The sequence below is a fragment of the Oenanthe melanoleuca genome, linkage group LGE22 (assembly GCF_029582105.1).
Source record: "Oenanthe melanoleuca isolate GR-GAL-2019-014 linkage group LGE22, OMel1.0, whole genome shotgun sequence".
Taxonomy (NCBI): Eukaryota; Metazoa; Chordata; class Aves; order Passeriformes; family Muscicapidae; genus Oenanthe; species Oenanthe melanoleuca.
The window spans coordinates 2,260,066-2,286,362 of record NC_079363.1 but is presented as its reverse complement, the minus strand read 5'-3'; the positions used below and the strand labels follow the sequence as shown (position 1 = coordinate 2,286,362).

The 26,297-nt window shown below is 65.6% G+C and overlaps 5 protein-coding genes across 6 annotated transcripts in view; 1 reads left to right on the top strand and 4 right to left on the bottom strand.

Annotated features, from left to right (window-relative positions):
- Positions 1 to 346: 346 nt before the first annotated feature.
- Positions 347 to 3,224, bottom strand: ARF3 (ADP ribosylation factor 3). The gene is made up of 5 exons (XM_056515045.1): positions 3,118 to 3,224; positions 2,166 to 2,345; positions 1,945 to 2,055; positions 1,737 to 1,861; positions 347 to 1,334 (listed from the first exon to the last, which is right to left on the bottom strand). The coding sequence occupies exons 2-5, from the start codon at positions 2,311 to 2,313 to the stop codon at positions 1,173 to 1,175; spliced, it is 546 nt and encodes a 181-aa protein (XP_056371020.1). The 5' UTR covers positions 2,314 to 2,345; positions 3,118 to 3,224; the 3' UTR covers positions 347 to 1,172.
- Positions 3,225 to 5,528: 2,304 nt separating this feature from the next.
- On the top strand, positions 5,529 to 8,252 carry WNT1 (Wnt family member 1). Its single transcript, XM_056515044.1, has 4 exons — positions 5,529 to 6,284; positions 6,562 to 6,815; positions 7,001 to 7,266; positions 7,501 to 8,252. Exons 1-4 carry the CDS (start codon positions 6,184 to 6,186, stop codon positions 7,987 to 7,989), a joined length of 1,110 nt encoding a protein of 369 aa, XP_056371019.1. The 5' UTR covers positions 5,529 to 6,183; the 3' UTR covers positions 7,990 to 8,252.
- A 5,483-nt stretch (positions 8,253 to 13,735) lies between these two features.
- Positions 13,736 to 15,211, bottom strand: LOC130265714 (dendrin-like). The gene is made up of 2 exons (XM_056514997.1): positions 14,848 to 15,211; positions 13,736 to 14,768 (listed from the first exon to the last, which is right to left on the bottom strand). The coding sequence occupies exons 1-2, from the start codon at positions 15,015 to 15,017 to the stop codon at positions 13,736 to 13,738; spliced, it is 1,203 nt and encodes a 400-aa protein (XP_056370972.1). The 5' UTR covers positions 15,018 to 15,211.
- Positions 15,212 to 15,878: 667 nt separating this feature from the next.
- PRKAG1 (protein kinase AMP-activated non-catalytic subunit gamma 1) lies at positions 15,879 to 19,133 on the bottom strand. Its single transcript, XM_056515010.1, has 12 exons — positions 19,024 to 19,133; positions 18,859 to 18,931; positions 18,372 to 18,475; positions 18,216 to 18,297; positions 18,082 to 18,140; positions 17,943 to 17,988; positions 17,803 to 17,857; positions 17,591 to 17,717; positions 16,913 to 17,078; positions 16,767 to 16,804; positions 16,518 to 16,664; positions 15,879 to 16,426 (listed from the first exon to the last, which is right to left on the bottom strand). The coding sequence occupies exons 1-12, from the start codon at positions 19,027 to 19,029 to the stop codon at positions 16,328 to 16,330; spliced, it is 1,002 nt and encodes a 333-aa protein (XP_056370985.1). The 5' UTR covers positions 19,030 to 19,133; the 3' UTR covers positions 15,879 to 16,327.
- A 1,660-nt stretch (positions 19,134 to 20,793) lies between these two features.
- KMT2D (lysine methyltransferase 2D) overlaps positions 20,794 to 26,297 on the bottom strand; it is a 28,887-nt gene continuing 23,383 nt past the window's right edge. For both annotated transcript variants that reach the window (XM_056514916.1, XM_056514917.1), the window contains 7 exons: positions 24,906 to 26,076; positions 24,123 to 24,259; positions 23,899 to 24,029; positions 23,528 to 23,813; positions 23,059 to 23,132; positions 22,849 to 22,957; positions 20,794 to 22,737 (listed from right to left, as the gene is read on the bottom strand). In XM_056514916.1, the coding sequence (XP_056370891.1) occupies positions 22,645 to 22,737; positions 22,849 to 22,957; positions 23,059 to 23,132; positions 23,528 to 23,813; positions 23,899 to 24,029; positions 24,123 to 24,259; positions 24,906 to 26,076 (2,001 nt within the window). In that variant the 3' untranslated portion in view covers positions 20,794 to 22,644. The remainder of the gene's footprint in view (positions 22,738 to 22,848; positions 22,958 to 23,058; positions 23,133 to 23,527; positions 23,814 to 23,898; positions 24,030 to 24,122; positions 24,260 to 24,905; positions 26,077 to 26,297) is intronic.

Sequence of the window (26,297 nt, the reverse complement as noted above, 5' to 3'; positions counted from 1 at the left end):
GGCCCCAAATGTGATTCAGTCCCCCTTAACTCATGCGGGGGGGTGACATGGGGCAGGGGTGGTGGAGGGGGGGCCAAGTCCCACTCGCGCCCATCCCAGCACTGGCACCGTCCCCACGCCCCAGCTGGGATTAGCGCTAATGGGATTTACCATTTCATCCAATATTCCCCTAAAGATGAGCCTGGGAAGGGAGGGGGGGAGCCCTCACCCCCTGCCAGCCCCACCTCGCCCCCCCTGCCCCGTTAAGCTCTTTCTAATTAAAGCCAGCCCGGGGCTGTCCATCACCGTCCCCTCCGCGGGACCCCCACGCTGGGGGGGCTGCGGAAGAAGAGACGAGGGGCAGCACTACATAAAACATGTTTAATATCCAAGGGGGGGGTCAGGGGAGGTCACCCACCGTCTCAGGCGCAGGGGGCTGGGGGGGGGGGCTGAGAACACACGTCCCTGGACAGGGCAGAGCCGCAGCGACACGTCACACCAAGCACAGACCAGGGGTATAAATACGGTGCTGGGGAGGAGGGGGCACAGTACGGGGTGGGGGGGGGGGGGGGACACTGTCCGTCCGTGAGGGGCAGGGACATACAATCACTATGCTGGCATGGGGTGGGGGGCAGGTGGCCAGGGAGAGGAGGGGGGGCATGGCCAGGGGGACCCCAGGGGTGCTGGCAGCCCTGTGCCCCCCCCTCTGCAATGGTCACGTTGCGGGGAGGAGACCTGCCTCGAAGTGACATGGGGGGGCCGGGGACGTGTGGGATGCCCGGGGGGGGCACACGGGGCCGGGAGGGGGTGCTGGGAGGGAGGGGGAGGTGTATAGTCCCAAATCCCCCCCACGGCCCTGCTGCCCCCACATTTGGTCCAGAGGAAGGCGAGGGGTGCAGGGACATGCATGGGGATGGGGTGTCCCCGGCTCCCCCAGGCAGGGCAGTGCCGAGGTGGCCCCCCCAGCCCCATCCCACCCTCCCAGGGCTCTGCCCCTGCCCCCCTGGGCGTTATATAGAGCTCTAATTCCACGCACGCACACACGAGATCCGAGGGGAACCAGGGGGACCCCAAAAAAGGCGAAAAACCCCACAGCAACCGGTGCCAGAAGAAAGCAAAACCCAACCGGGGCAGGGAGGGGGCGGCCGGGGGGGGCCCTGGCACGGCCCAGGGGGCCACAGGGGGACCCCCCCTCACTTCTTGTTCTTGAGCTGGTTGGCGAGCCAGTCGAGGCCCTCGTAGAGCCCATCCCCGCTGGTGGCACAGGTGGCCTGGATGTACCAGTTACGGTGGCGCAGGGAGTGCAGCCCCAGCTTGTCCGTGATCTCTGCTGCGTTCATGGCATTGGGCAGGTCCTGGAGCAGACAAGGGGAGGTCACACAAGGGAGGTCACACAAGGGAGGTCACACAAGGGCTCGATGCTGCAGGAATGGATAAAACCCCTCCACGGGGGCTGGCACCAGCCCTGATGCCAGGTGCAGCTCTGCCACAGTGGATAGCCCTGATGCTACAGGAAGGAGCAGGAATTTGCCATGGGGGTGTGAGACACCAGCCCTGGCACCACAGGGACAACCAGGCTGTTAAAGACCAGCCCTGGTGCCACGGGGATGGGGCCACCACCATCCCTGATGACATGGGAGGCCATGCTTCTGTCACACAGCCTCTATGACACCAGCCTTCGTGCCACAGGGAGTCCTCCACTGACAGCCTGGGGATGTCTCAGCCCCCCACAGGGCCCTCCCCGCCCCCAGACCCACCTGCTTGTTGGCGAAGACGAGGAGGACGGCGTCCCGCAGCTCATCCTCCGCCAGCATCCGCATCAGCTCCTCCCGCGCCTCGTTCACCCGCTCCCGGTCGTTGCTGTCCACCACGAAGATCAGCCCTGGGGAGAGCAGCGGCCACTGATGGGGTCTCTGTGGCCACCCCGCTCCCCAATCCCCTCACGGTGTCCCCTGAGACACCTACCCTGGGTGTTTTGGAAGTAATGCCTCCAGAGGGGCCGGATCTTGTCCTGCCCACCCACATCCCACACGGTGAAGCTGATGTTCTTGTACTCCACTGTCTCGACGTTGAACCCTGCGGGGAGCGACAGCGGAGGGAAACTGAGGCACGGGGAGCTGGCAGCCCCTTCAAAGGAGCCCTGATGGGGAGAGGTGTCTGCTCAGTGCCCCCCCAACCCCACCCACCGATGGTGGGGATGGTGGTGACGATCTCCCCCAGTTTGAGCTTGTAGAGGATGGTGGTCTTCCCAGCAGCGTCCAGCCCCACCATCAGGATCCGCATCTCCTTCTTCCCAATCAGGCTCTTCAGCAGGTTCCCGAAGATGTTGCCCATGGTGACGGCGGCGCTGGCTCCGAGGCCGGATCCTGCGGGGGCATGGGGCAGGCTGGGGGAGGCCCTGAAATCTGCAGGGGTGGAGCTGAGGGGTCCCCCGTGCTTGGCGGGGGGGGCTGCAGGGATCGGGGATCGTTATGTCCTGGGGGGATGCAGGGTTTGGGGGATCCCAGGCAAGGGGCTGGGGAGGGGGCCGTGCACTGTATGGGGGTGTCTCTGTGTGCAGCTCCATACAGGGGGCTGCAAAGATGAGGATCCTGAGCGCCCCCCGCTGCACCCGGCAAAAGGACAGCCCAGGGCGCTGCACTGGGGGAAACTGAGGCAGGGCTGTGGCCCTCCGCGAGGGGTCCTGTCCCCCCCGGACCAACCCCTCCTCTGCACGATGCCCCCATCACCGCAGCCTCGCCGAAGGGGGAGGCCCCCATCGCCCTCCCCCGCACCGCAGCGCGCCCCTTCCCCCCAGCGTGTGCAGCCCCCGCGCCCCCGGGACCCCCGAATTCACCGCTCCCCCTCTTCACCAGCCCCCACGGCAGCGCGCCCCCAAACCATCGCCTCTCCAGCCCGCAGTGCGCCGCCCCCCCTTGCGCATCGCCCCCCGCCCCCGCCGTACCGCACCGCATCCCCCCCCACCACCCCGGTACGACCCCCAAGCCGCCGGGGCTGCGCGCCCCCGCCGCTCCGGGCACCCCGGCACGCGCTGCAGCCCCCCCGCGCCGCTGCGGCGCCGAGCCCCCCGTGTACCCCCCGCACACCCCACGGCGATGCCCGCGCCCCGCATCCCCCGAGCGGCGCGGCCCCCCGCACCTGGTGCCGGTGCCGGTGCCGGTTCCGCCCCCGCCGCCGCTGACTCTGCACCGCTCCCGCCGCCGGAAGCGGAGGCCCCGATCGCGCCGATCTCGCGAGAGCGCCCGGTGCTCCCCCCCCCCGCCCCCCCCCGCCGCCCCGCACCGCTTCCCGCAACCTCCCCCCCCCCGGGACCGGGGGCGCGCGCGGGGAGCGGCGGGGGGCGGGGGGGGAACGGGGGGTGCAATCGCGAGAGCCACGAGGCGTTACCATGGCAACGGCTGCAGCAGTGCGGGGGGGGCGCTCTGAGGGGGGGTCCCCGTTTGTGTGTGTCCCCCCCCGCCTCGCCACGAGCCCGTTCCCGGGGACACCGGGACCCGCACCGGGATCCGCACCGGGGGGGCAGAGTCCCATCCGAAGGGGAGCGGCACCGGCGGGGCGCGATGGGAATATGTGGAGAGCGGGGTCCCGGGTCTCCCCCCCCCGCCATGAGCGGGTTCCCCGGGGACACCGGATCCACACCGGGACCCGCACCGGGACCCGCACCGGGGGGAGCAGAGTCCCATCCGAAGGGGAGCGGCACCGGCGGGGCGCGATGGGAATATGTGGAGAGCGGAGTCCCGGGTCTTCCCCCCCGCCAGGAGCAGAGTCCCGACTGCGGGGTGTCTCTGTGCTTCACGGGGGACGGGGACCCCAACACCGTCACGGGGGGACAGCCTGAGCACCCCCGCACCGTGCCCATATCGTCGGTACCGAGGCTGTCCCGGTGCTCGCAGGCAGGGCAGGGGTCGGGACCGCGAGCGGGGGACCTGCGGGTGTTTCCCACGTCCGTCTGTCCCCTTTGCCCGCCTGTCCCTCCCTGCTCGGTGACACGGGACAGGACCAATGACCCCGCTCCCGGGCAGGTACCGGCGGCCACCCCGGGGGCGCTGGGCAACCCCGACGGCTGCGGGAACCGTTCCAGCGGCACCCCAGGACTGGGGGGATCCCGAGCATCGGGCGGCCGGGCCGCCATGGGTTGCAGCAGAGGGGATGGGGAGAACGGGGGCTCGGGGCAGTGGGCAGCGAGTGCGAGGACCGGAGGGTCCCGGGACGGAGCGGGGGAGGCGAGGGCCGTGGTTGCGCCCCGCCGCTGGTGGCACAGCCCCGGGCAGGGCCCTCCCAGCCGCGCCCCGGGGCCTCCCCGCGGCCGCTGACCTCAGCCCCGGGAGCCCCGACGGGGCGGAGGCCCGAGGGCGTGGACACGGCCCGGCCCGGCCGGGAACCGGGGCGGGGGAGGCGGGAGCGCCGTGCTGGAGCAGACCCCGGGTCGGCCCTGGGCTCCTCCCGGGCCGGGGGAAGGGGTGCGGGTGGATGCCGGTGCGAGCCCCCCACCTCCGCCGTCGTTCCGGGCTTTGTCCGTCCTTGAATTAAACTGGTGAGCGGCGGCCCCGGGCCGTGACGGGCGAGCGGGGCTAATCCGGCCCCGCATGACTGGTCCAGAGAAACCGCGGCGGGGGGATTACCCCCCCCGGTTCCCGCCCCAACGGGGGACTCAGCTCAGGGCCCCCGGCCCTTCGAGCCCCGCACTGGGGGCTTCACACCCAGCCACAACCGGCTCGGGCGGGGGATGACGGGGACAGTCTTGTCCCAACCGAGACCGGGCCAGCACCAGCCCTGCGTGCCCGTGTTCTGGCCGTGGGCACCTCAGGCTGCCCCCAGCCAGCGTCCGAGCACCCCCTGCCCTTCCTCCTATCCCCTTCTATCCCTCAATCCCTCCCCGCCGTCCATCCCTACCTCCGACACCTGGTACCGGCCCAGACTGGGCGCTCCGGGGCAGCGGGAGATGTGCGGGGCCGTGCCGCGCCCACGCGGGTTGTAGACACCGTGGGTGTCCACGGGCACGTTCACGGGGGTCCGGGATGCCGCCGGGACAGCCCGGGACAACCCGGGCTCGAGCAGCTGGAGGAGGCTGTAGCCCCATCCCGCCGGGCACGGACTAGGACGGAACAGGGTTCCGTGGGCTCCGGAGGGGCGCCCACGCAGCCTCGACGGTCCACGTCCCTGGGGACTGCATGTCCTGTCCCCCGGAAAGGCGGTGGCCGCAGGACGGGCTTTCCCGGGACTATGGTCCCCGTGCGCCCGGGACTGTCCGGGAGATCCCGTTACTCCTGCCCCTGTGCACCCCGGGCTGTCCCGGGACATCCCAGGCTATCCCCGCTCCCGCTCCCTCCGTGCGCCCGGAGCCGCCCGGGGCCGTCCCAGGTTATTCCAGGACCAGCTCCTCCTTGTGCCGGGAGCTGTCGCGGGCCGTTCCGGGCTCCCCCCGCCCGTGCCGGTGCCAGTGCGGGCAGAACGTGTGCGCGGGACGGCGGGGAAGGCGGGGGGCGGCAGCCGGGAGCTCTGGGCACGGGGCCGGGGCGCAGCCACCCGCCGGGCTAATCCGGGCCGTGACGGACAGCCCCGGCGCCGCCGCTCCCGCCGCCCCGTAAGAGATGCCGCAGCTCCGCCGCTCCCCATTGTTAGGGCGAGGACGCGGGGAGGCCCCGCGCGGCGGGACCGGCCCACGGGGACCCTCCGCGCCGCCCCTATAAGAGGGAAGGGGCTGGAAGATGCTCCCGGGTGCTGAGCGCTGTGCACCCGCCGCGCCGAGCCGAGTCCAGCCGTGCCGGCTCCCCGGGGAGCTGCCGGTACCGACCAGCGGCACCGGGTACCGCTCACGGACCGCCGAGAACCAGCACCGGTACCGACACCGGGTACCCCGCACAGAGTGCCGAGAACCGGGCACAGAGCAGCGGGTCCCCGGCACCGGCACCGCGAGCGGAGCGCCCGACGCCGCTCTCCAGGGCCCGGTCAGTGCGCGCTGGGCACCGCACCCCCGACGCCGCGCCCCGGCCACCGGCTGCAGCCCGGTGGCGGTGGCGGTGCCGGCCCGCCCGCCCGCCCGGCGCTCTCCGCGTCCCCCCGCGGCCGTCCTCATCTCGGAGCCGCCCCGCGCGTCCGGAAACACGCGTGGATGTAGCGGCCGGGCCGAGGGCTCTGCGGCACCATAAATACCGGGACGGCCGCTCGCCCGCGCACTTTGCCGGGGCTCCCGGGGCCGGAGCCATGCGCGCCGCCGCGCTGGGGCTGGCGCTCCGGGCACTCTGGGCTCTGGCCCTCTCCTCCCTCTCCAACACGCTGGCAGTGAACAACAGCGGGCGGTGGTGGTGAGTCGGGCAGCGCCGGCACCGGCACCGGTACCGGCACCGGGGTGGTGAGGCGGGAGGGCGGGGCTGGCACAGGCACAGCAGAGACTGCCCTGTACCCGGGGATGGGGCGTGTGGGGGGACACAGGGCTGCGACCCCCGTTTGGGATCCCTACAGGGGTACCAGGGAGGAAGATGCTGCAATCACATCGAGCAGCCTGCAGGGAGGGAGGCTGAGGTGAGGAGGGAGGTGCTGGGCACCCCCCGCTTGTGGTCACCATCCCCACCTGTGCCACAGGGGCATCATCAACGTGGCCTCGTCCACCAACCTGCTGACAGACTCCAAGAACGTGCAGCTGGTGCTGGACCCCAGCCTGCAGCTGCTGAGCCGCAAGCAGCGCAAGCTGATCCGGCAGAACCCCGGCATCCTGCACAGCGTCAGCTCCGGCCTCCAGACAGCCATCAAGGAGTGCAAGTGGCAGTTCCGCAACCGCCGCTGGAACTGTCCCACCTCCCAGGGCCCCAACATCTTCGGCAAAATTGTCAACCGGGGTGAGGCTGGGGGTCAGCACGGGGGTCCCCAGACCTTCTCTATGCACCCCCGAGTTGGGATGCTCATCAAAGCGCCCCTGGTTTGTCGTGGGGCATCACCAGCTCATGGTGGTGGAGGGTTGGGGATGCTGGTGGGTGCCCCCTCCCCATCCCAGCAGCATCCTGAGGCCCCGCTCCCTCCACAGGCTGCCGGGAGACAGCATTCATCTTTGCCATCACCAGTGCTGGTGTGACACACTCGGTGGCCCGGTCGTGCTCGGAGGGGTCCATCGAGTCCTGCACCTGTGACTACCGGCGCCGTGGCCCTGGGGGGCCTGACTGGCACTGGGGGGGCTGCAGTGACAACATCGACTTCGGTCGCCTCTTTGGGAGGGAGTTTGTGGACTCCAGTGAGAAGGGCCGAGACCTGCGTTTCCTCATGAACCTGCACAACAACGAGGCCGGGCGCATGGTGAGGGCACTGGGAGAATGGTGAGGGCACTGGGGGCTGTGGGCAGCACTGGGGTGGGCACGGAGACAAGCATGACCACCAAGATCTCCAGCCTGTGCCCACGTGCCTGTTGGGAACAGTTAGAGATGGGTTTCACACTTGTCTTTGGGACAAGTGATGTCCAAGTGTGATGTGACACTGCAGAAACGAGGGGTGTAGGAGCACGGTGATCCCAAATTCTCCCTTTTTTTCCAGACGGTTTTCTCAGAGATGCGCCAGGAGTGCAAGTGCCACGGCATGTCCGGCTCCTGCACCGTCCGCACCTGCTGGATGCGGCTGCCCACCTTCCGCGCCGTGGGCGACGTCCTGAAGGATCGCTTCGACGGCGCTTCCCGCGTCATCTACGGCAACAAGGGCAGCAACCGGGCGTCGCGGGTGGAGCTGCATCACTTGGAGCCCGAGAACCCCGCCCACAAGCCCCCCTCTCCCCACGACCTCGTCTACTTCGAGAAATCCCCCAATTTCTGCACTTACAGCGGGAAGATGGGCACGGCAGGGACGGCCGGGAGGTTCTGCAACAGCTCCTCGCCGGGGCTGGACGGGTGCGAGCTGCTGTGCTGCGGCCGCGGGTACCGCACTCGCACCCAGCGCGTCACCGAGCGCTGCAACTGCACCTTCCACTGGTGCTGCCACGTCAGCTGCCTCAACTGCACCAACACCCAGGTGCTGCACGAGTGCCTGTGACCCTCCCCGGGATCGCCCTGCCCAGCCCCGGAGGGGGTCTGCGCCACCCACCCCCCATGAAGGGTGCCCGGCTGGATTGAAGGCACCCATGGGTGGGGGTATGGATGTGTCCTAGGGACCCCCATCCCGACATGGGTGGGCTCGGTGCCATGCACCTTCCCGGCCACCCCCCGGCTCCACGGGGTCCCTTCTTGCTGTAAATAAAATATTTATTGTGGACGGTTTGGTGCCACCCCCCCACCTTGCTTTGCTGGCCCCAGGCCCTGTTTTTTATAATTAAAGATAATAATAATAATAATAATAATAATTAATAATAATGATGCTTTGTTACAGGTGTCATTGATAGCCTTTAGAGAAGAATAAAGAATATATTTTTATCAGTCCTGCCCCGATTCGTGTTTGGGGGCGGCTGTGGGAAGGAGGGGCTGAGTTTTGGGGGGACACAAATGTATCCCAAACTGTGGGATGTGCTGCCCGTGTCCATCTGTCCATCCATCACTTCTCCATCCCTTCACCTCCCCATTCCACGTCCATCAGCCCCTCCGGCTGCTGTCTGTCCATCTTCCTCCTCCTTCCCTGCACTCTCTGCCATCCCCTCCCCGCAGACCCCCTTCTTCCTCCCGCTGTGCCCGTCTCCATCCCAGCCATTCCTGCCGCCGCTCCCGGTCCATCCCCGCGGCTGCGGCGCCCATCACCATGGCACCTTGACTGCAGCATCTCCGATGCTGGAATTTGCCGGGGCGGTGGGGCTGGTGCCGCCGAGGCCGGGCGTTGGGAGCGGCCCCGGGAGGTACAAGACGACAGACAGGGAATGAGCATCGTCCATCACCGCTCCCGGCCGGGGCTGACGGCTCCCCTTGGCTCTGGGGGAAAAGCAGGGCCGGGGAGGGCACTGGGGTTACCAGGGCAGGGGCCAGAGGGGACAGAAGTGGCCACTGGCCCCACAAACAGCCCCACATGCATGCGTGGGGTCTGACCATAACGAGAGAAAGGCTGTGGCAAAGGTGGGGTGCAGCTCCGTGGATGGCAGGTGTTCTGCTGGCATTGCTGTCCTCCTGGGATGGGCATCCTCTGGAATGAGCATCCCACCAGAATGGGAACCCTCTTGGGACTGCCCTCCCACTGGAGTGGGCACCCCACCAGGACGGGAATTCATCATGCAGGACAAGCCCTGAGGTGGGTTTTCCCTGGGATAAGCATCCCAAAGGGGTGGGCACACCCCCAGAACGGTTAGTCCGGGGAAGGGCATCCTTGTGGGACAGGTGTCCCACCAAAGTGGGCATCCCCCTGTGATGGGGACCCCTGGGGTGGGCACAGAGTCCACACACCCCCCCTACAGCATGACTTCACACTTGGGGACACCAAAACCTCCCTGTCTGTGTCTGGGGGACCCCCAGCCTGGGGCCACCTGTCCCAGGGGTGCCCAGAGCCCGGGCTCTCCCCCAGAGCCGGGAACCTCTCGGGGCCCCTGAGGCTCTGCCGCATCAAAGGCTGCGGGATGACGCTGCCACCACCCGAAATATCCCGCGGAGCCGATAGTGGAAAAGTTGATGTTTAGACTCAGAGGAGGGGGGGAAAAACACCCTGGGGGCCCCCGCTGCCCGCGCCAAGGTCAAAACACAGCCCAAGGTGGAGAATAAAATACCAAAAACGCAAGGAAAACGCCTGGAAAGGAACACAGCCCGAAATAACCCTCCGAGCATCTCCCGCCTGCCGGGTTATCTGCCTGCTAAATTCTGCTCCTGCTTCAGCATGAAAATAGCCTGTTTTCCTGCGGTAGGAGTCAGGAATATAGATAATGACATTCTTATAAGTCACCTCTGTTACTCAGCTTTTCCTGCGTGTCCTGCTGGGCACCTCGGGCAGCTGCGACCCCCGGCTGGGCAGGGGCACCCTGGGCACGGGGCACAGACCTCCCCGGCTTGGACAAATATTCCTGGGAGCTGGAAATAGCTGCTGTGGGCCAGCGCAGGGACAGGGAGAGGGCGGTGCCATCCTGCACCAGCCTGTCACATCTGGGAAGCCGGGTAACAGCTGGATGGTGGCCACAAGCTGGGTCTGATGAGGGCTGGGATAATCCCGTTCAGGGATGGGGTGCAGGGGGGTTCTGCCTGGGGGTGTGGGACAGAGAGACAGGATGACACAGGACAGAAGGACAGGGGTGCTTCCAGGACAGAGGAAAGGTGTCATTTCCAGAAATGGGACACTGGGACAGGACAGTGACCAGTGGTGCAGGACAGAGGGACAGAGCCATGCTCAGGGATGCAGGATAGTGGGATGGTGACATTCCCCAGAGTGCAGGACAGAAAGACAGGACAGTGCCCAAAGTTTCTGGACAGAGGAACAGGATGGTACAGACAGATGCAGGACAGAGCCATGCCTAGAGATGTGAGACAGAGGGATGGCGTCATTCCCAGAATCTAGACAGAGAGACAGACCCAGAGGTGCAGGACACAGGAATTGTGTCATTCCCGCAGGTGCAGGACAGGACAGCACAGTGCCCAGAAGTGTGGGGCAGGAGAATTGTGTCATTCCCAGAAATACAGAAGCAGAGGACAATACCCAGAGGTGCAGGGCAAGCAGACAGAGCTGTGTCCACCTGCCCAGACCCTCAGGTGGCCCCGTTCCACCTGCGGAACCCACCCCGTCCCATCCCCGTCACCGTCGCCAGCGGCACAGCCCCGTCCCGGCTCCCCTCGCCTCCGGTGGATGCGGACCCGCGTCCCGCCAGCTCCCGGCTTGTCCGGCCGCCCCCTCCCATCCGCCGCATTCCTCCGGCGCGGGGCCAACGCGCCCAGCAACGGTGGCAGCGCTGGCCTCTAATCCCCGGGCATGCCAGCCCCGGGGGGACCGTCGCCGTCACCCACTCCCTGATAGGTGACCAATGCCCGAGACGAACAATTAGGGACAAAGCGGAGCCGCCGGGGGCTAACGCCGGCCTTCACGGGTGCCTTGTGCGGCATTCGGCGGGTTTAATGAATTGTCCATCAATCCTTTCAGCTCCGCTCGCCCGGGCTGGATTAATCTGAGAAGCCGCAGTGGGGAAGGAGCCGCTAAGCCTGTATTTATTACTCTGCCATTGTAACTAATTGAGGTAATTATCTGTGACTCCAACCCCGCGCAACAATGCCGCATTCACCGGACCCTTCCCACCGGCTCCTCGCGCGGCCTGGGAGAGCCGGCACCGCGGGCTGGATGCGGGGACACGGGGGGACGCTGGGATGTGCATGGGCAGGAACGTGGCGTGGCTGGCACCGGCTGTATCCAGGTGACACCGCGCTGTGGGGACACGGACTGGCACACGTGGGTTGTGGCACGGCCGGTGCCAGCTGCACGTGCGGGTCACGGCTCTGCGGGGACACTGCCAACACCAGCACGTACATGGACACAGATGCCTGGGGACACCACTGCCACCAGTGACACACCATCACAGCTCTCCGGGGACACCGCCAGAGCTGGCACATACATGGACATGGCTTCCTTGGGACGTTGCCAGCACCAGTGACACATGAGAGCCACGGCCAGTTACCACCAGTGACACACACGGGTCGCCACTGTCTGGGGACAGCACCGGCATCAGCACATACATGGGCACAGGTCTCGGGCGACATCACCGCCACAAGTGACACACAAGGGTCGTGGCTCTCAGACACCACCAGCACCCATGACACATGAGGGAACACAGCCAGAGCTGGCACATCCACGGGGACACCTCCGTCACCGGTGACACACGAGGGTCACGGCTCCCTGGGGACGTCGCCAGCTCCGGTGACACACAGGACCCCCACACAGCACGGGCACGGATGTCACACGTGGCTGACGGTTCTTTGGGGACACTGGTACCGCTCCCCCCGCCAGGACCTCCGGTGCCCCCCGGTGCGATCGGTCACCGGCTGCTCGGCGACATCTGGCGGCCACGGGCGACAACGCGTCCCTACCCGGGGGCTCCGGTACCGGGCGGGACCCCCCGGTCCCACGCGCGGGCTCCCCCATGGGCTGAGCCCCCCTGGCCCCGGGGGGACCCCAGGTTGTGACGGGTTTCGGGGGCCGGCGGGTGCCCCGGGGGTGCCGGGGAAGGCGCTGGCGCCGGCGCAGCCCGAATTAGAAGGTGATTTTCCCGGCGGGGAGCGGGTTTGGCCGGGAGCTGATCCCACGGGAAGGGCCGCGCCGCTGCCCCCGCGTCTGGGACACCCCGCGCCACGCCGGGCACCGCGCCGAGCCAGGCATGACGTGCTGTGCTGGGCCGTGCCAGGCTGTGCTGAGCCGTGCCAGGCTAGACCAGCCTGTGCCAAGCTGTGTTAGTTTGTTTCGAGCCATGCCAGGCTATACCAGCCTGTGCCAAGCCGTGCCATGTTGCCAAGAGCCGTTCCGGGCTGTTCCTGGCTTTGTGAAGCTGTGCTGGCCATGCCGTGCTGTGCTGTGCCAAGCTGAGCCATGCCAGGCTATATCAGGCTCTGCTAAGGTGTGCCAAGTGATGCCCAGCCATGATGAGCTGTGCCAAACAGGCTGTGCCGAGGGTTCTGGGCTTTGCTGAGCCGTGCTGAGCTGTGCTGAGCCACGACAGGTGGTATCAGGCTGGGCCGAGCTCTGCCAGCCTGCACTGAGCTGTTCTGGGCTGCTCTGGGTATTTTTGAGCTGGCCCGTGCCATGCAAAGCCGTGCCAAGGCTGTTGAGTTGTGCTTGGCTCTTCTGGGCTTTGCCAAGCCGTGCCAGGCTGCTGTGCCAAGCTGACCTGTGCCAAGCTGTGCCAGGCTGTGCCAAAACGTGCTGGGTCATACCAAGCCATGTTCCAAATTGTGCTGGGCTGTGATAATGTGACAATCTGTGACAAGGCATGTAGATCATGCCACACCTCGCCAACCATGCCAGGCCATGCCAGGCCGTGCCAGGTGCCACCGTACCGGGTGCAGGACCACGGCCGTGCCATGCTGGGCTGCAGTTGCCGCTGTGGCTCAGGCCACCAGACCCAGGTGTGGGACATCCATGGCATCCTGGCCACGTGCCAGGACAGGGGACACATGGGGTGACGTGGCCCTGGGGTGCCCCCCCAGCCTCCCGGGTGGCCTTGCCGCGGCAGCTGCCCCGTGCCGTGACCTCCGGGCCGGTGTCACCGCGATAATGACAGGGTCGCGCAGGGGGGCGGGGGAGGAGCCGGTTTTAAATAACGTGCAAATTGGACACGATATTTGTGCGGTTTCCTGGGGCCGCGGGGATCGTCCCCCCCCCCCCCCCCGCAGCGTGACTAAGAGGTGGCGGCTGTTTGGGGGGGACAGTGTCCCCCGGGTGAGTCACTCGGGGTCCCCCCCCGGCCGTGACGTGGGGCCGGTGGCCGAGGGCCAGACCTGCTGTGCTCACCTACTCATTATGGGGGATACGGGGGGAGCTGGCACGTCCCACCCGTGTTGTGACGCACTGTGGTGGCCGCCGGGACACCCGGGACCTCCGGCTGACCCCGGCACCATAACGGGGGGGTCCGGACACCGGGAATGTCTTGGGGGCGTGCCCAGACACCTGTGTCCTTGCTGGGGGACAAAGACAGACCTGAGGGGGTGACACTCCCCCCCCGACCTCGCACAGACAGGGGCAGAGGCAGCACACCGGCATCTCGGAGCTTTTATTGGGGTCAGCCCGTGGGAATTCCAGTCCCGAGCCCCGCCCCCGAGCCCACCCCCCAAGCCCCGCCCCTGAGAACCACACCCTGACAAGCCCCGCCCCCACAGAGCCCCACCCTGGCAAACCCCACCCCTCAGGCAGGGGTGGGGCTGGCGGGGCCTGGGGGGGCCCCGGTGCTCTCCAGGCTGCTGCTGCTGCTGCTGTAGGCGCGGGGGTCCCGGCAGAGCCGCTGCCGGGAGCCCCCCACGCTCCCCTCGGCATCCGAGTCCGAGTCGGGCGCCGTGTGCCGGCGGATGCGGGACACGGCCTCGCGCAGAGCCTGGGCGTAAAGCACCGGCCGCCGCGGGGGGGGCCGGCCCCGGGCAGCCCTGCAGCCCCCCGGGCTCTGCCACGGGCTGCGGGGGCTGCCGGAGCGCTCCCGGGGCGGCGAGGGCGCGGCAGAGGGGCTGGCAACCCCGGGGGACGCGGAAGGGCTGCGAGGAGGGGTGCCAGGCCCCAGGGAGCCCCTGGCATAGCGGACCTGCTGTCGCTGTGGGGGTGGCACGTACTGAGCCCGGACCACCACGCGAGTGGCGTCAATGAGGACGTGTCCCCCCGACCCCCGCTGCCCCCTCCCGCGCCCTGGCACCCGCTCCCGGCCGGCTGCTGCTCGGGGCAGCGTCTGGCAGTGCCGGGGAGTGCCAGGCCCTCCCGGGGACACTCCTGGGGACATCCCGCGGGGCCACCGGTGCTTGGCCTCGGTGGCCGCCCGGGGCAGCGTGTGGCTCCAGCCCCCCGGCACAGCCCCCCGGGCCCGAGGTGCTGGCGGGGGGCTGCGGGGTGCGCGCAGGGGCCGGAGCTGCAGGGTGCGGTGGGGACCGTCATAGGCAGGGGGGGAGATGTAAGGGGGGGGTCCCCCACGGCGGCCGTGGGCTGCCTGCACCCGCTGCATGTGCACCTCGTAGGTGGGGGGGCCCAGCTTGTCACCCGGCACCGGGGGCCGTGGCACAGGCACAGGGTGTCCCCCCCAGGGCCCGCTGCCTCCTGTCCCCTCAAGCTGTCGCGGGGGGCAGGGGGTGGGGGGCACCCGGGGCCGGGTGGTGAAGTCCTGCAGGCGACAAGGGGGGTTGGAGGGCACCGGGGGCCAGGGGGGGGCCAGCTCGGCCACAAAGCGTTTCTCCAGGTACCTGCAAGACAGAGACGGGGAGTGAGGGGAGCGAGGGGCGGGCAGCAGGACGGACCCCCCACCCCGCTGTCCCCACTCACGCGTACTCCCCGGCGATGCGGCGGTAGGTCCAGGGGGGCTCGGGCCAGCACCCCGCAGCCATGCCGCTCCCCGCGCTGCAACACGCCACCGTGTCGATCTCCACCAGCACCAGCTTGGTCCGCTCGCAGATCCGCAGGCGCCCCGCACCCCGTTCGGGACCCCCCAGCATGGCCCCGGCCGAGAGGGGGGTCCCCGGCACGGGGGGCTCCCCGGAGCCTCGGCGGAGCCCCGCGCCCGCCCACGCGCACCCACCTGCCGCACGCGTGGCCCTGGGGACCCCGTGTCCCGCCCGGTGCCACCTCGGGCCACTCTGACCCCCGGGAGCCCGGCGCACCGCGGGGACCCCACCGGCCGTCCCAGGGGTGTCGTGTCGCGTGTGTTGTGTTTGTGTTCCCCCCCCCCCGGGATCCCTTCCCCCCCTGCGACAAGCAGGCGATGGCGGGTTTGGCACCGAGCGCTGCAGCCCACGCGGGCTCCGAGCGGAGCTTAGCAACCCTCCGGCGGCGGCATGGCAACCGGCACGGCCCCCCCCCCGAGTCCCCCGGGCCCCCCGGGACCTGCCCGGCGCTCACCTCGCTCCGCAGCCGCTGCCGGACCCCGGCACTGGCAGGGACAGGGTCCCCGGCCGCCCGTCCCCTCCCCGCCAGGAATGTGCCTCGCTCAGCACGGCCGGGCCTTGCGCCTCCCCTGTGGGCACCGGCTGCAAGCCCCGGTGTTCCAGCTGCCCGCGACCCCTGCCAGCCCCCCACGGGACCTTAACATCCAAACTGCCCCCCCTCAATGTCCCCCAGCCCCTGCCCGACTCCCCCCGCTCACCGTGGTGCCCACCAGAGGGTCCCCATGTCCCACCAGCTCCCTGTCTCTGTCCCATCCCCAGTCCTGGCCTTTTAGAAAAGCCACAGGCGGAACAAACAGGGATTTAGGGTCTGGGCGAGCTCAGCAGATTCCCCCTTCCCACGGGGGGGGCCGCACCCCCTCCCCACACCCCCCTCCCTGGCCGGTGCCCCCCGTGCCCTGCACGGAGTCAGGGTGGTGCCAGGTCTGTGTTTATTCGTGGTTTCTCTTCACACACGAAGCGGTGGCGGGTGTGGGCACAGCCGGGGGAACGCGGAGGGGGAACCCCCGGGGGCGTGGGGGGGTCCCCGGGCCGGGTGGGGCTGAGTGGGTTTCAGCACACCCAGGGAGAGGGTGCAGGGTGACAGGGATGAGACCCCACACAGGAACAGCCCTGGCACGGATATGGGCGACCCCAGGGGGGTGGAGGGCTGCCCCCATCACCCCACACGGCTTTGGGGTGCAGGGCACGGCATGGGGGGGCTGAGGGTTCCCCCCTGGGCTGCCCCAGGGCTGGGGGTTATTGCTGGATGCTGCTGGTGAGTGGGGGCATACCCCGGGTGTCCCCACCAGCCCGGGGGGGCACAGTGTTTCAGGAGAAGAGAGTGGGGGGCTTGGAGGACTGAACCCCCCTCCCCCATTGCCTCAGGGGCCCTGTGGGAGCACCAGGGCTTGCAGGATGTCCGAGAGGGAGACGATCCCTTTAACCACATCGCTCTCATCCACCACCACCAGCCGGTGGACCTGGGGAGGGGGGACACAGGGAGGGGCTGAGGGGGTGCAGGGACCCCAGCCTGCCCCCGCTCCTGACCCCCCAGCACCCCAGGACAGTTACCTCAGCCTCGACCAGGCGGTTGATGATGGTTTCCAGCGTCTCGTGCTTGTAACACTTGAGGACACCCTCGAAGTAGTGGGAGCGGTGCTGCAGCGCCCGCGTCACCGTCACGTCCAGGTTGTTGTAGGTCTTCTCAGCTGCCAGGTTCTGGGGCAGGGACAAGCATTGGGGACACAGGTGGGATCAAGAGACCCCCCCACCACCCCACAGCATCCCCCCAGCCCAGAATTTTGCCCCAGCAGTACTCACAATAACGTCGAATTTGGAGTAGATGTCCACCACCCGCCCTGGGGAGGGAGGGGAGCAGCTCAGCCGAGCCCCTGGTGCTCCAGAGGGGACACAGCCCCCAGGGAGGTGACTTGGGGACAGCCAAAGCGAGGACAGGACACCCTTACCCGAGTCATCGACCACGGGCAGCGCCGAGACGCGCTGCTGCACGAAGATGCCCAGGGCCACGTAGATGGGGGTGCTGGTGCCAACCACGGCGATGTTGCTGTAGGTGCCAATCTGCAGCTCCTCCAACGTCTGCGCCATGAACTCAGGCTTGGGGACCTCTGCAATCTGGGGGGGACAGTGCTGAGCTGTGGGGGTGCTGGGGGTGAAAGCACAGAGAGGTGGGGTGCAGTGGGGAGGGTCCATGCCGTGTCCTGGGGGTCCTCTGGCACTGCAGTGTGTGGTGAGGTGCCAGAGCTGTGCCCACCCAGAGCTGGTGGTGCCCAGGGTGCAGCTATCTGGCACAGCCCAGGCTGGGGGTCTCAGAGTGACCCCTGGAGCAGCCTGGGCCAAGAGTTTTGGGACAGCTTTTGGCACAGCCTGAGATGGGGCAGCCCCTGGCACTGGGACCTGGCACAGACTGGACTGGGGGTCTCACGGTAGTACCTGGCACAGGGACCTGGAACAGCCCAGGATGGGGGTCTCAAGGCAGCCCCTGGCTCAGGGACCTGGCACAGACTGGACTGGGGGTCCTGGGTCTATGTCACAGCCTGGGCTGACAGTCTCAGGGTGGCCCCTGGCACAGCCCAGGCTGAAGATCCTGGTCTCATCTCCACCATCAGCAAGGGACAGAGACTCACAAAGAGCTTGAGGAACTTGAGGATGCGTTTGTGGGTGAGGATGTAGAGCGTGTTCCCCGAGTCGGGGTCGATGACGGGCAGGCGATGGATCTTGTTCCGGATCAGGGAGGAGACAGCGTCAAACAGGCTGTGGGGAGGAGGGGAGGGGGAATTTGGGGTGTTCCTGGGGATGCCACCACCAGCTGTGCCCCTCTCCCTGCCCCCCGGGGTACCTGGCATTGGGGGAAATGCAGACCAGCGGCTTGAAGGAGTCCTGCAGATAAACCTCTGTGGGGAGAGGTGGGGTGAGGCACTGGGGGGCTCTGGGCATGCCAGGAAGGACAGGAGGCAGCCAGCAGGGACCCCCCCTCACCTCTCCAGGTCTCTATTTTATGTTCCTCCAGCTCATAGATCTGCACCTGTGAGGAGGAGGAGAAACCCAGATCACCCACCCCGGGTCAGGTGGGGCAGGCAGAGCCCAGAGCTGAGCCCCCAGCAGACCCCACTCTCACCATGGGTGATTTGTAGTAGCGGTGCAGGATGTTGATGAAGTCGGTGATGGTCAGCATTCCTGGGGGGCAGGCAGGGTGAGGAGGGTCCTGCCAGCCCCTCTCAGCCCCCAGAGACCCCCTGGCCCCTCACTCACCCACAAAACTTTGCTTTTTGCTGTCCCAGAGCGGCGCTGCCCGGACACCGTTGGTGACCAGCGCGAAGAACGCCTTCTTCACCTGCAGGCACGGGGGTCAGGGAGCCCCAAAAGTGCCTCCCCGGCCCCAAAAGTGCCCCCCCGGCCCTGGCACACCTGCAGGGATGTGTCGAAGACGACCAGTTTGGAGCTGGTGGGGATCAGGTCGTAGCAGCGATGGGATTTCATGAAGGCGGTGTAGGCACCGCGGTGGGTGTCCCCTGGGGGGGCAGCGTCAGGGGGCACCCCAAAAGCTGGAGCACCGCAAAAACCGGCACACCCCCAATCCCGGGCACCCCAAATCCTCTGACACCCCAAATCCTGTGGCATCCCCAATCCCAGGACACCCCAAAATCCTCTGACAACCCAAACCATGGAATACCCCAAGTCCCTTTTCACTCCCAGTTCTGGGATCACACCCAGCTCAGGGCTCCGCCGCCCCCCCTAACTCCGGGATCCCAAATCACGGGGCACCCCAAATCCTGCGGCACCCAGCTCAGGGCTGCGGGATCCCCCAGACTCCGGGACAGGAACCCCCATCCAAATCAACGTGTCACCCCCAGTGCCGGGACCCCCCCGCATCCCAGGCCTCCCTCGGAATCACCTTCCAGCCCCGGGGGGCTCAGCTCCGCCGGGCTCTCGGCGGCCGGGCCCGGCCCGGGGTCAGGATCGGGATCCTGCGGACAGACACGGGTCGGGTCAGACGTGGCCGCGGCCCCCGGTCCGGATCCCCCGTGTCCCCCTCCAGCCCCGCTGTCCCTCCCACAACCTCCATGGGTCCCGCTCCGGCCCGCGGCGCCGCTGCCCCGCTTCCGCCCGGCTCCGGCCCCGAGTTCGCCCGGTTCCTGGTCCCGCTTCCCAGCGGCTTCCGGCTACACTTCCGCCCGGCTCGGACCCACTTCCGCCCGCTTCGTGACACACTTCCGCCCGGTTCCTGCCCCGCTTCCGCCCGGTGCCAGCCCTGCTTCCGCCCTCTTTCTGCCCCATTTCTGGTCCCGGGAGCCGTTCCCGGTCCCCGGTCCCGGCCCGTCACTCACGGCCGCTCGGAGCCTTTTCCCCTCCCGCCGGCTCCCGGGGCAGAGATTTTTTTGGGGGGCGGTGTCCGACCTGTGGGGATCCCCGGGGGTTTGGGGACATGGCGGGACACACCTCGGGGTAACCCAGGGGAAAGTCACTGATTGTGGGAGGGTGACACTGTCTGGGGCGGGACAGAGACCTTCCCCGGAGATACCGGGCTGGGGGTGTAAGAGTCGGTCTGAAGTTTCTCTGAGACCCCGGACCCCGCCACTCACTCTGGAGCTGAGCTCTGGCCTGGCCCAGGTGGATGTTTGCCCAGCACTGTCTGTGCCTGTGCTGGTGCTGCCCAGCACTGTCTGTGCCTGTGCTGGTGCTGCCCAGCACTGTCTGTGGCTGTGCTGGTGCTGCCCAGCGCTGTCTGTGCCTGTGCTGGTGCTGCCCAGCACTGTCTGTGCTGTGCTGGTGCTGCCCAGCACTGTCTGTGCTGTGCTGGTGCTGCCCAGCACTGTCTGTGGCTGTGCTGGTGCTGCCCAGCACTGTCTGTGCCGTGCTGGTGCTGCCCAGCACTGTCTGTGGCTGTGCTGGTGCTGCCCAGCACTGTCTGTGGCTGTGCTGGTGCTGCCCAGCACTGTCTGTGGCTGTGCTGGTGCTGCCCAGCGCTGTCTGTGCCTGTTCCTGGTGCTGCCCAGCACTGTCTGTGGCTGTACTGGTGCTGCCCAGCACTGGCTGTGCTGTTCCTGGTGCTGCCCAGCACTGTCTGTGCTGTGCTGGTGCTGCCCAGCACTGTCTGTGCCTGTGCCTGGTGCTGCCCAGCACTGTCTGTGCCTGTGCTGGTGCTGCCCAGCACTGTCTGTGCTGTGCCTGGTGCTGCCCAGCACTGTCTGTGCCTGTGCTGGTGCTGCCCAGCACTGTCTGTGGCTGTGCTGGTGCTGCCCAGCTCTGTCTGTGCTGTGCTGGTGCTGCCCAGCACTGTCTGTGCTGTGCCTGGTGCTGCCCAGCACTGTCTGTGCTGTGCTGGTGCTGCCATGGTGCTGCTCTCAGCAGGTGCTGCTCATAGCGCCTGTTCCAGCACCTGCATCATGGAGCAACGATCTCCACATACAATAGTCCATAAATCTCCCACCTTTTGGCCAGAGGCTTTGGAAAAGGACTATAAAAAGTGACTTTCCTAAAGAGACTCTGAGATCTCTTTCTCCCCAACGGATTGAAGACACATCCATCATCGGACGACCACGAGGATGCTTCCCTTCTGTTGGTAGCTACATCCCATCCTTTCTCTCTCTCTTCTGTCACAAAACTGAATTGTTTTCACCCAATAAACTGCATTGCTGCTTGCTGCTGAACAAAACCTGAGTCTCTGCCTTTTGTCTTTTGCACCCTGGGGTCGAACGACCCATCACGACTCCCGCTGGGGTTGAGCAGATCGTGACAGGGACACCAAGCACCAGAGCAGGACCGAGCTGTGCTGGATTGAACCCGCTGTCACCAACCCCCCGACCCCCCCAGGAGGGATCAGGCAGCCTCAGCTTCTCACGCGCTTTATTTAAAATAACATCCAGTGGTTCCGGTATTGGTAAAAACGGGATTTCTACACGCCCCGGCCTATGTACAGCTCTGAAAGTTAAATTTCTCGTATATTTTCTGTTAAAACTTTCTCATCCCCCCCCACTCGCGCTTTTCCTCTGTTCTTTTTTTTTATTTTCTTTTTTTTTTTTTTAAACATTTTTACCTTAAACCTTTTTTTTTTTTTTTTGTGGGTTTTTTTTTTGTGATTTTTTTTTTTTTTTTTTTTTTTTGCAGCTTTGACGAGTTTGCGGAAGCAGCTTTTTCAAGATCGGCCCCGGCCCCCACTGCACCGGGGCGGGGAGGGGGCAGCACCCCCGTCAGACCCACCCCTTTTCCAGGAGCAGGAGGGTCCCTCCGTCCCTCCCCTGCGCCGTGTTTGTGCGTTAAGAGATCCCGGCGCCCCCCGGGCTCCTCCCCCGGAGTGGGGAGGGGGCGGGCGGGGACCCCGGGGGGGCCGCAGCCGGCGCGGGGGGGGCCGGGGGTGTTAATGCCCACTCGCTGCTTCGCCCTCCGAGGCTGCCCCTGCCTGGCAGGAGGTTCCAAAGAGAGAGAGAGAGAGAGACCCCCCCTCTCCCCACCCCCACACCTCGGAGATTGGGTTTAAAACCCCCCCCTTTTTTTTTTTTTTTTTTTTTTTGCCCCTGCACCCCAAATCTCAGCCCAGCAGAGCACAAAGAGCCCCCCCCCCAGCCCCGTCTAGTATATACAATATAAGGTATAAATAGATAAATAACCTTCCCCCCCCAGTGCAGCCCCAGCTGGGAGGGCCAAGGGCGAGCGGGGAGGGGGGGGGCTCCACCCGGACCCTCCAGCCGTGGGGGCCACGTGTGACAAGGAGGGGTCCCCACCCAACCCCTCCAGCGCCCCACCAGAGCTGGGGGAGTGGGTCTGACCCCCCCTCGCCCCTCCCATCCCCACCTCACACCTTGGCACGTCACACGGCTGGGACCTCCGGAGGGAGGGGACCAGGAGGGGGTGTCCCCGTGTCCCCCTGGGCCACATCTGAGGAGGGGGACACGGGGAAGCCGCATCCTCTGGAGCCCGAGGGAGAGGGAAAAGGAAGGGGAGGGCAGGTTGGGATGGAGGGGGGCTCACATTTAAAAACAACAACAAATAAAAAGAAACAAATCTAACACTTAAAATGAGGTAGGTTTGGGTGCAGAAGCTCCTTGTGTCTGTCGGGGTCTTGGCTGCATCCCGCCGCCGCTCCGGGGTCTCGTCCACACGCACAAACAAAAAGAGATCAAAGGAACCGAGCGAGCTCTGGCCGCCACGCCGGGCGGGGCAGAGCCCGGATTGTCGAGCTCAAGGAGTCTGTGTTACCTTGGTAATTAGCGAGCAAATATTATTAGTTTCTAAAAAAAAAAAAAAAAAAAACCAAAACAAAACAAAATAAAAAAAAAAAAAAAAAAGAAACCAAATAAAATAAAATAAAATAAAATAAAATAAAATAAAAATAAAATAATCGTTATATCCAGACCGGCTCCGCACAATCGCTCCGGCCGCGCTGGGCCCGGCGCTGCTCCCCCATGGCTCCCCCATGAGGGAGGCAGGCAGGGGGTGGTGAAGGGGGCGTTTCTGAGCCCCCTCCACTCCTTTTTTTTTTTCTTTTTTCCTCGCAGGACGAAGCAAAGAAAACCCTGAGTTGCCAGTTCATCTGTCCGTCCGTCCCGCTCGGGCAGGGCCGGCAGCGCTGCAGCCGCTGCTCTCCCTCAGTGCCCGGCCGCCCCTGGCACCTCCTGCAGCCCTGGGGGGCTCGGCCAGGTCTCTGAGGCGGGGATGGCAGCCCCCAGCCCCTTTTTCCCAGTTAGTTCATCCACTTCCTGCAATTCCAAGCTCCACAGTGGCAGGGGATCTTGTGCTGATCGTCCTCGAAGTCAAACTGGTAGTCGTAGGTGAGCTGGGAGGGAGAGGGGAGTCACCCTAAGCATGAAACTCAGCCCTGCCACCTCCAGCCCCCCTCCCTGGCTCCCTCAGGACCCCCTGAGCACCCCCTCAGCCCCTCACTGACCTCCTCCCCCTTGGGGATGCGCCGGCTGGAGATGATGATGATCTTGTCCTCCTTGTCGAAGGTCACGACTTCGGCCACACAGTTCGGGGCACACGAGTGGTTGATGTACCTGGGGGACACGGGGGGTCAGAACCAACCCAGAGGCAGGACAGACAGACATCACTGCTCCCTGTGGGGGCATCCCACCACCCCAAATCCCCCTGTGCTCACCTGGCCGGGCCCCCCGTCAGCGTGGCGTCAATGACGTGCTCGTTGTTGATGCGGAACATGTAAATGCCACGGTTCTGCCACGGAGGAGAGGAGGGGGTTGAGGGGTGCATTGAGGGCCCCATATCCCACCTGAGTTGATGTCCACCACCCCACATCCCACTGGAGACCCTCAAATCCCACATGTCCCTCGAAATCCCACCTGAGATCCTCCATGTCCCACCAGAACCTTCAATATCCCTCTCAAATCCCTCCACATCCTGCCTGAGTCCCACAATATCCTGCCAGAGCCTCCAACATCCACCCAAGTCAACCCACATCCCACCTGAGCCCCCAATATCCCATCTGACTCCCCCCATATCCTTCTTGAAGTCCGTCCACGTTTCACCAGAGCCCCCAATGTGCCACACAAGTCCCTCCACACCTTGCCCAAGCCCCCACACAAGCCGCCAGCATCCCAGCAGAGCCCCACCTGCTCCTCATAGATCTTCTCCCGCCTGTTGGCCACCTCGTTGCGGATGATGGTGCCGATGTACTCGATGACCATCGTGTGCTTCTCGATGTCCTTGGCTGCATAAAGCCCCAGCCCCTGGATGCGGGACCGTGCCAGGTACACGTTGTTCTTCCACTCCGTCTTCAGGCGCCGGTACTGGGAGGACTTGGAGTGCACAAACTGCTTGCTGTAGGGCGTGTTGGTCTCGCCCGTGAATGTGCTTTGATAGGCCTTGGACATGCTTGTGCTGTTCAGGGTGTGGGGCCTTCCAGGGGAGGGAGATGAGAAGGGTTAGAGCTGAGAGATCCCCAGGGATCCCAGCTCTCCCAGTGAATTCTGGCCCCGCTTACCGCTTGTAGTGGGTGAGGATCTTGGGCTCGGAGCGGGCGCAGCCGGTGGGATTGATCATCAACGGCAGCTCCATCAGAGGATGGCGCCCGTAGCGGAACAGGTAGTTCTGGCAGCTCTCGACACCTGGCAGCTGCAGAGGGAGACACGGAGGGGCCGTGGGTCAAGAGCAGCAGGGTGGACCCCCAGTATGGAGGAGGGACCCCCATGCCCACCCCGGACCCACCGACTCAGCGATGCGCAGCACCGCGTGCACCGTGAGGCCAAAGAGCTCCTCGCCCTTCAGGTACTCGGGGAAGAGTCGCAGCATGTCGGCCTCCTTCCTCATCATCGCCACGGGCTCGATGATCCGGTTCCACACAGCTGTTGAAAGAAGGGAGAGCCACAGAATTAATAAGGCTGGAAAAGACCTCCCATGATCATTGAGTGCAAGTGACCAGTCACCACCCTGTCACCAGAGTAGAGCACTGAGTGCCACGGTTTGAAGATGGGGACCCAGTGGGGACCTCAAGCAACCTTCCACCACCCCATCCCCTGGTGTACTCTGGTGTGACTCAATCACTGGGACAAAAGTTGGATGCTGGCATCTTCCAACTCCTTACTGTTGATGATACAACTGTTCCTGAAAAGGACCCCTGGGATTTCACACCCTGAGACAATGAAACTTTTCATGAGAAATGTTCATCCCCCTGTTATCATTTAGGATTTCTATTGGTCTTTGACTTTAATAAATAATTGGTCTTTTCTCACCTAGAATCTTAAAGTAATTGGAAAGTTCTCAACTTATAATTTTACTGGTTAGAATTTCAATCCCCCTAAACCCTACAGAAACCCCTTGCTGTGCTATGTATCTGAATTTTGCTGGTAGAACCCTTTGAAGAAATACAGCTCCTTTTAGAACCTCTACAGCGACTCCCAGGATCTCATTCCTGGCTAGCTGAGAAGTTGAATTCTGCCCTGGGAGCTCCTGGAGCTATACAGACCCCATAGCAGCCCGAAGCTACCTTACCTTGTGGCGAGGAGTCGGAGAACACAAGATCCTCCAGGCCCTGCTCGATGACCTGCACGACGAACTCGGGGCGCCCGTTGTTCTCGCAGATGGTGCAGCGGTAGCAGCAGCGGCGGTTGTTGGTCCGCAGGCTCCAGTAGATGCGCGTGGCCTCGTAGCCCACGGGGTAGAGGGCGGTGACGCTGTGGAAATCGGCCATCTGGTGTGGCAGCAGCTGCCCGATGGCGTGGAAGACCAAGCCGCCCACGCGGAACATGTGGAGCCGCTCCCCGCGCTGGATGATGCTGGCGATCTGCTTCACCTCGTCCCGCTCGATGTAGACGCGGCGGAACACGGTGAAGCTGCTGAGCTCCTGCTCGCAGGGCCCCTTCAGCTTGTGCAGGGGGCACAGCATGGTCTTGTCCTTGAAGAACATGCACTTGGCGCGGATGGCGCAGGCGAAGTGGTACACGCTGGGGCAGCGGATGCGGTTGCAGCTGTTGGTGGCGCCAGTTTTCTGGCACAGGGAGCACTTGGTGAGCAGCCCGCGGTGCAGGGCCACCTCCACGTTGATCAGAGCCCCTCCCTGAGTCTCATACACCTCCGTGGACCACAGGGCGCAGTTCAGGTGGACCCAGAGGTCAAGGTCGAGGTTGAGCAGGCGGGCCGGCCCGTCCGTGGCCCCGTCACCCTCCTCGTGGCAGAAGCAGCACTTGCGCAGGTCCTGCGGCACCTTCTCGGGGCGCAGCGTGGTGCCCAGCTTGTCGATGAACTCGGCGATCTCCTTGTCGCCGTCGCGCTTGGCCCCCCCTTTCTGGATGGTGACGAGGAAGCGCAGCCGTTTCCAGCGCACCCCCTTCCACTTCTTCAGCCGCGGCCTCGCCTCGTCCCCGTCCTCCGGGGGCCGCGAGCGCGGCTTGAACCGGGGCGGCGAGAGGGCGGCCGTGGCCCCTTCCTCCTGGGGGGCTGGCGAGGGGGCGGGTGGCAGCGGCGACAATGGGGCTGGGGCTGCCTCGTGGGACGCCTCGGGGTCAGGGACCCTGGTGGGCTCAGCGGGGCTGGATGGGGAGGGAACAGAGGGGGACAGCGGGGGCGAGGGCTCCTGGGGCAGGACAGAGAGCTGCCGCACGTCCAGGTTGGAGACGTTGTTGACGTAGCAGTGGTGAAGGGTCTTCTCAGGAGCAGGGCTCTCCTGTGGGGTGGGGAGGGGGGCACAGGTCAGAGTGTTGCAGGGATGGAGACCCCCAGTCTCCCTGTGCAGGGACCCATCGGCATCCCACATGCTCCCAACCCTACAAGAAGCTCCTGGACTCCTTCCTAGGAGATCAAGCACCAACCCATGCGGAGAGCTGTTCCCCCAGGAAAGTCTCCAATCATGGGGTGCCCTACAGGGACCACCACACACCCTATAGG

Coding starts and splice junctions, on each gene's coding strand:
- ARF3 (XM_056515045.1), bottom strand. CDS start 2,313: ATGGGCAACATCTTCGGGAACCTGCTGAAGAGCCTGATTGGGAAGAAG. Junction 1,862..1,944: donor TTACTTCCAAAACACCCAGG/GTAGGTGTCTCA, acceptor TGCTCTCCCCAG/GGCTGATCTTCGTGGTGGAC. Junction 1,335..1,736: donor TCGTCTTCGCCAACAAGCAG/GTGGGTCTGGGG, acceptor TGTCTGCTCCAG/GACCTGCCCAATGCCATGAA.
- WNT1 (XM_056515044.1), top strand. CDS start 6,184: ATGCGCGCCGCCGCGCTGGGGCTGGCGCTCCGGGCACTCTGGGCTCTG. Junction 6,285..6,561: donor AACAACAGCGGGCGGTGGTG/GTGAGTCGGGCA, acceptor CCTGTGCCACAG/GGGCATCATCAACGTGGCCT. Junction 7,267..7,500: donor ACAACGAGGCCGGGCGCATG/GTGAGGGCACTG, acceptor CTTTTTTTCCAG/ACGGTTTTCTCAGAGATGCG.
- LOC130265714 (XM_056514997.1), bottom strand. CDS start 15,017: ATGCTGGGGGGTCCCGAACGGGGTGCGGGGCGCCTGCGGATCTGCGAG. Junction 14,769..14,847: donor CGCATCGCCGGGGAGTACGC/GTGAGTGGGGAC, acceptor TCTGTCTTGCAG/GTACCTGGAGAAACGCTTTG.
- PRKAG1 (XM_056515010.1), bottom strand. Junction 17,989..18,081: donor GCTACTACAAATCACCCATG/GTGAGAGTGGGG, acceptor TCCTCCTCACAG/GTGCAGATCTATGAGCTGGA. Junction 16,665..16,766: donor ACTCCAAATTCGACGTTATT/GTGAGTACTGCT, acceptor TCCCTGCCCCAG/AACCTGGCAGCTGAGAAGAC.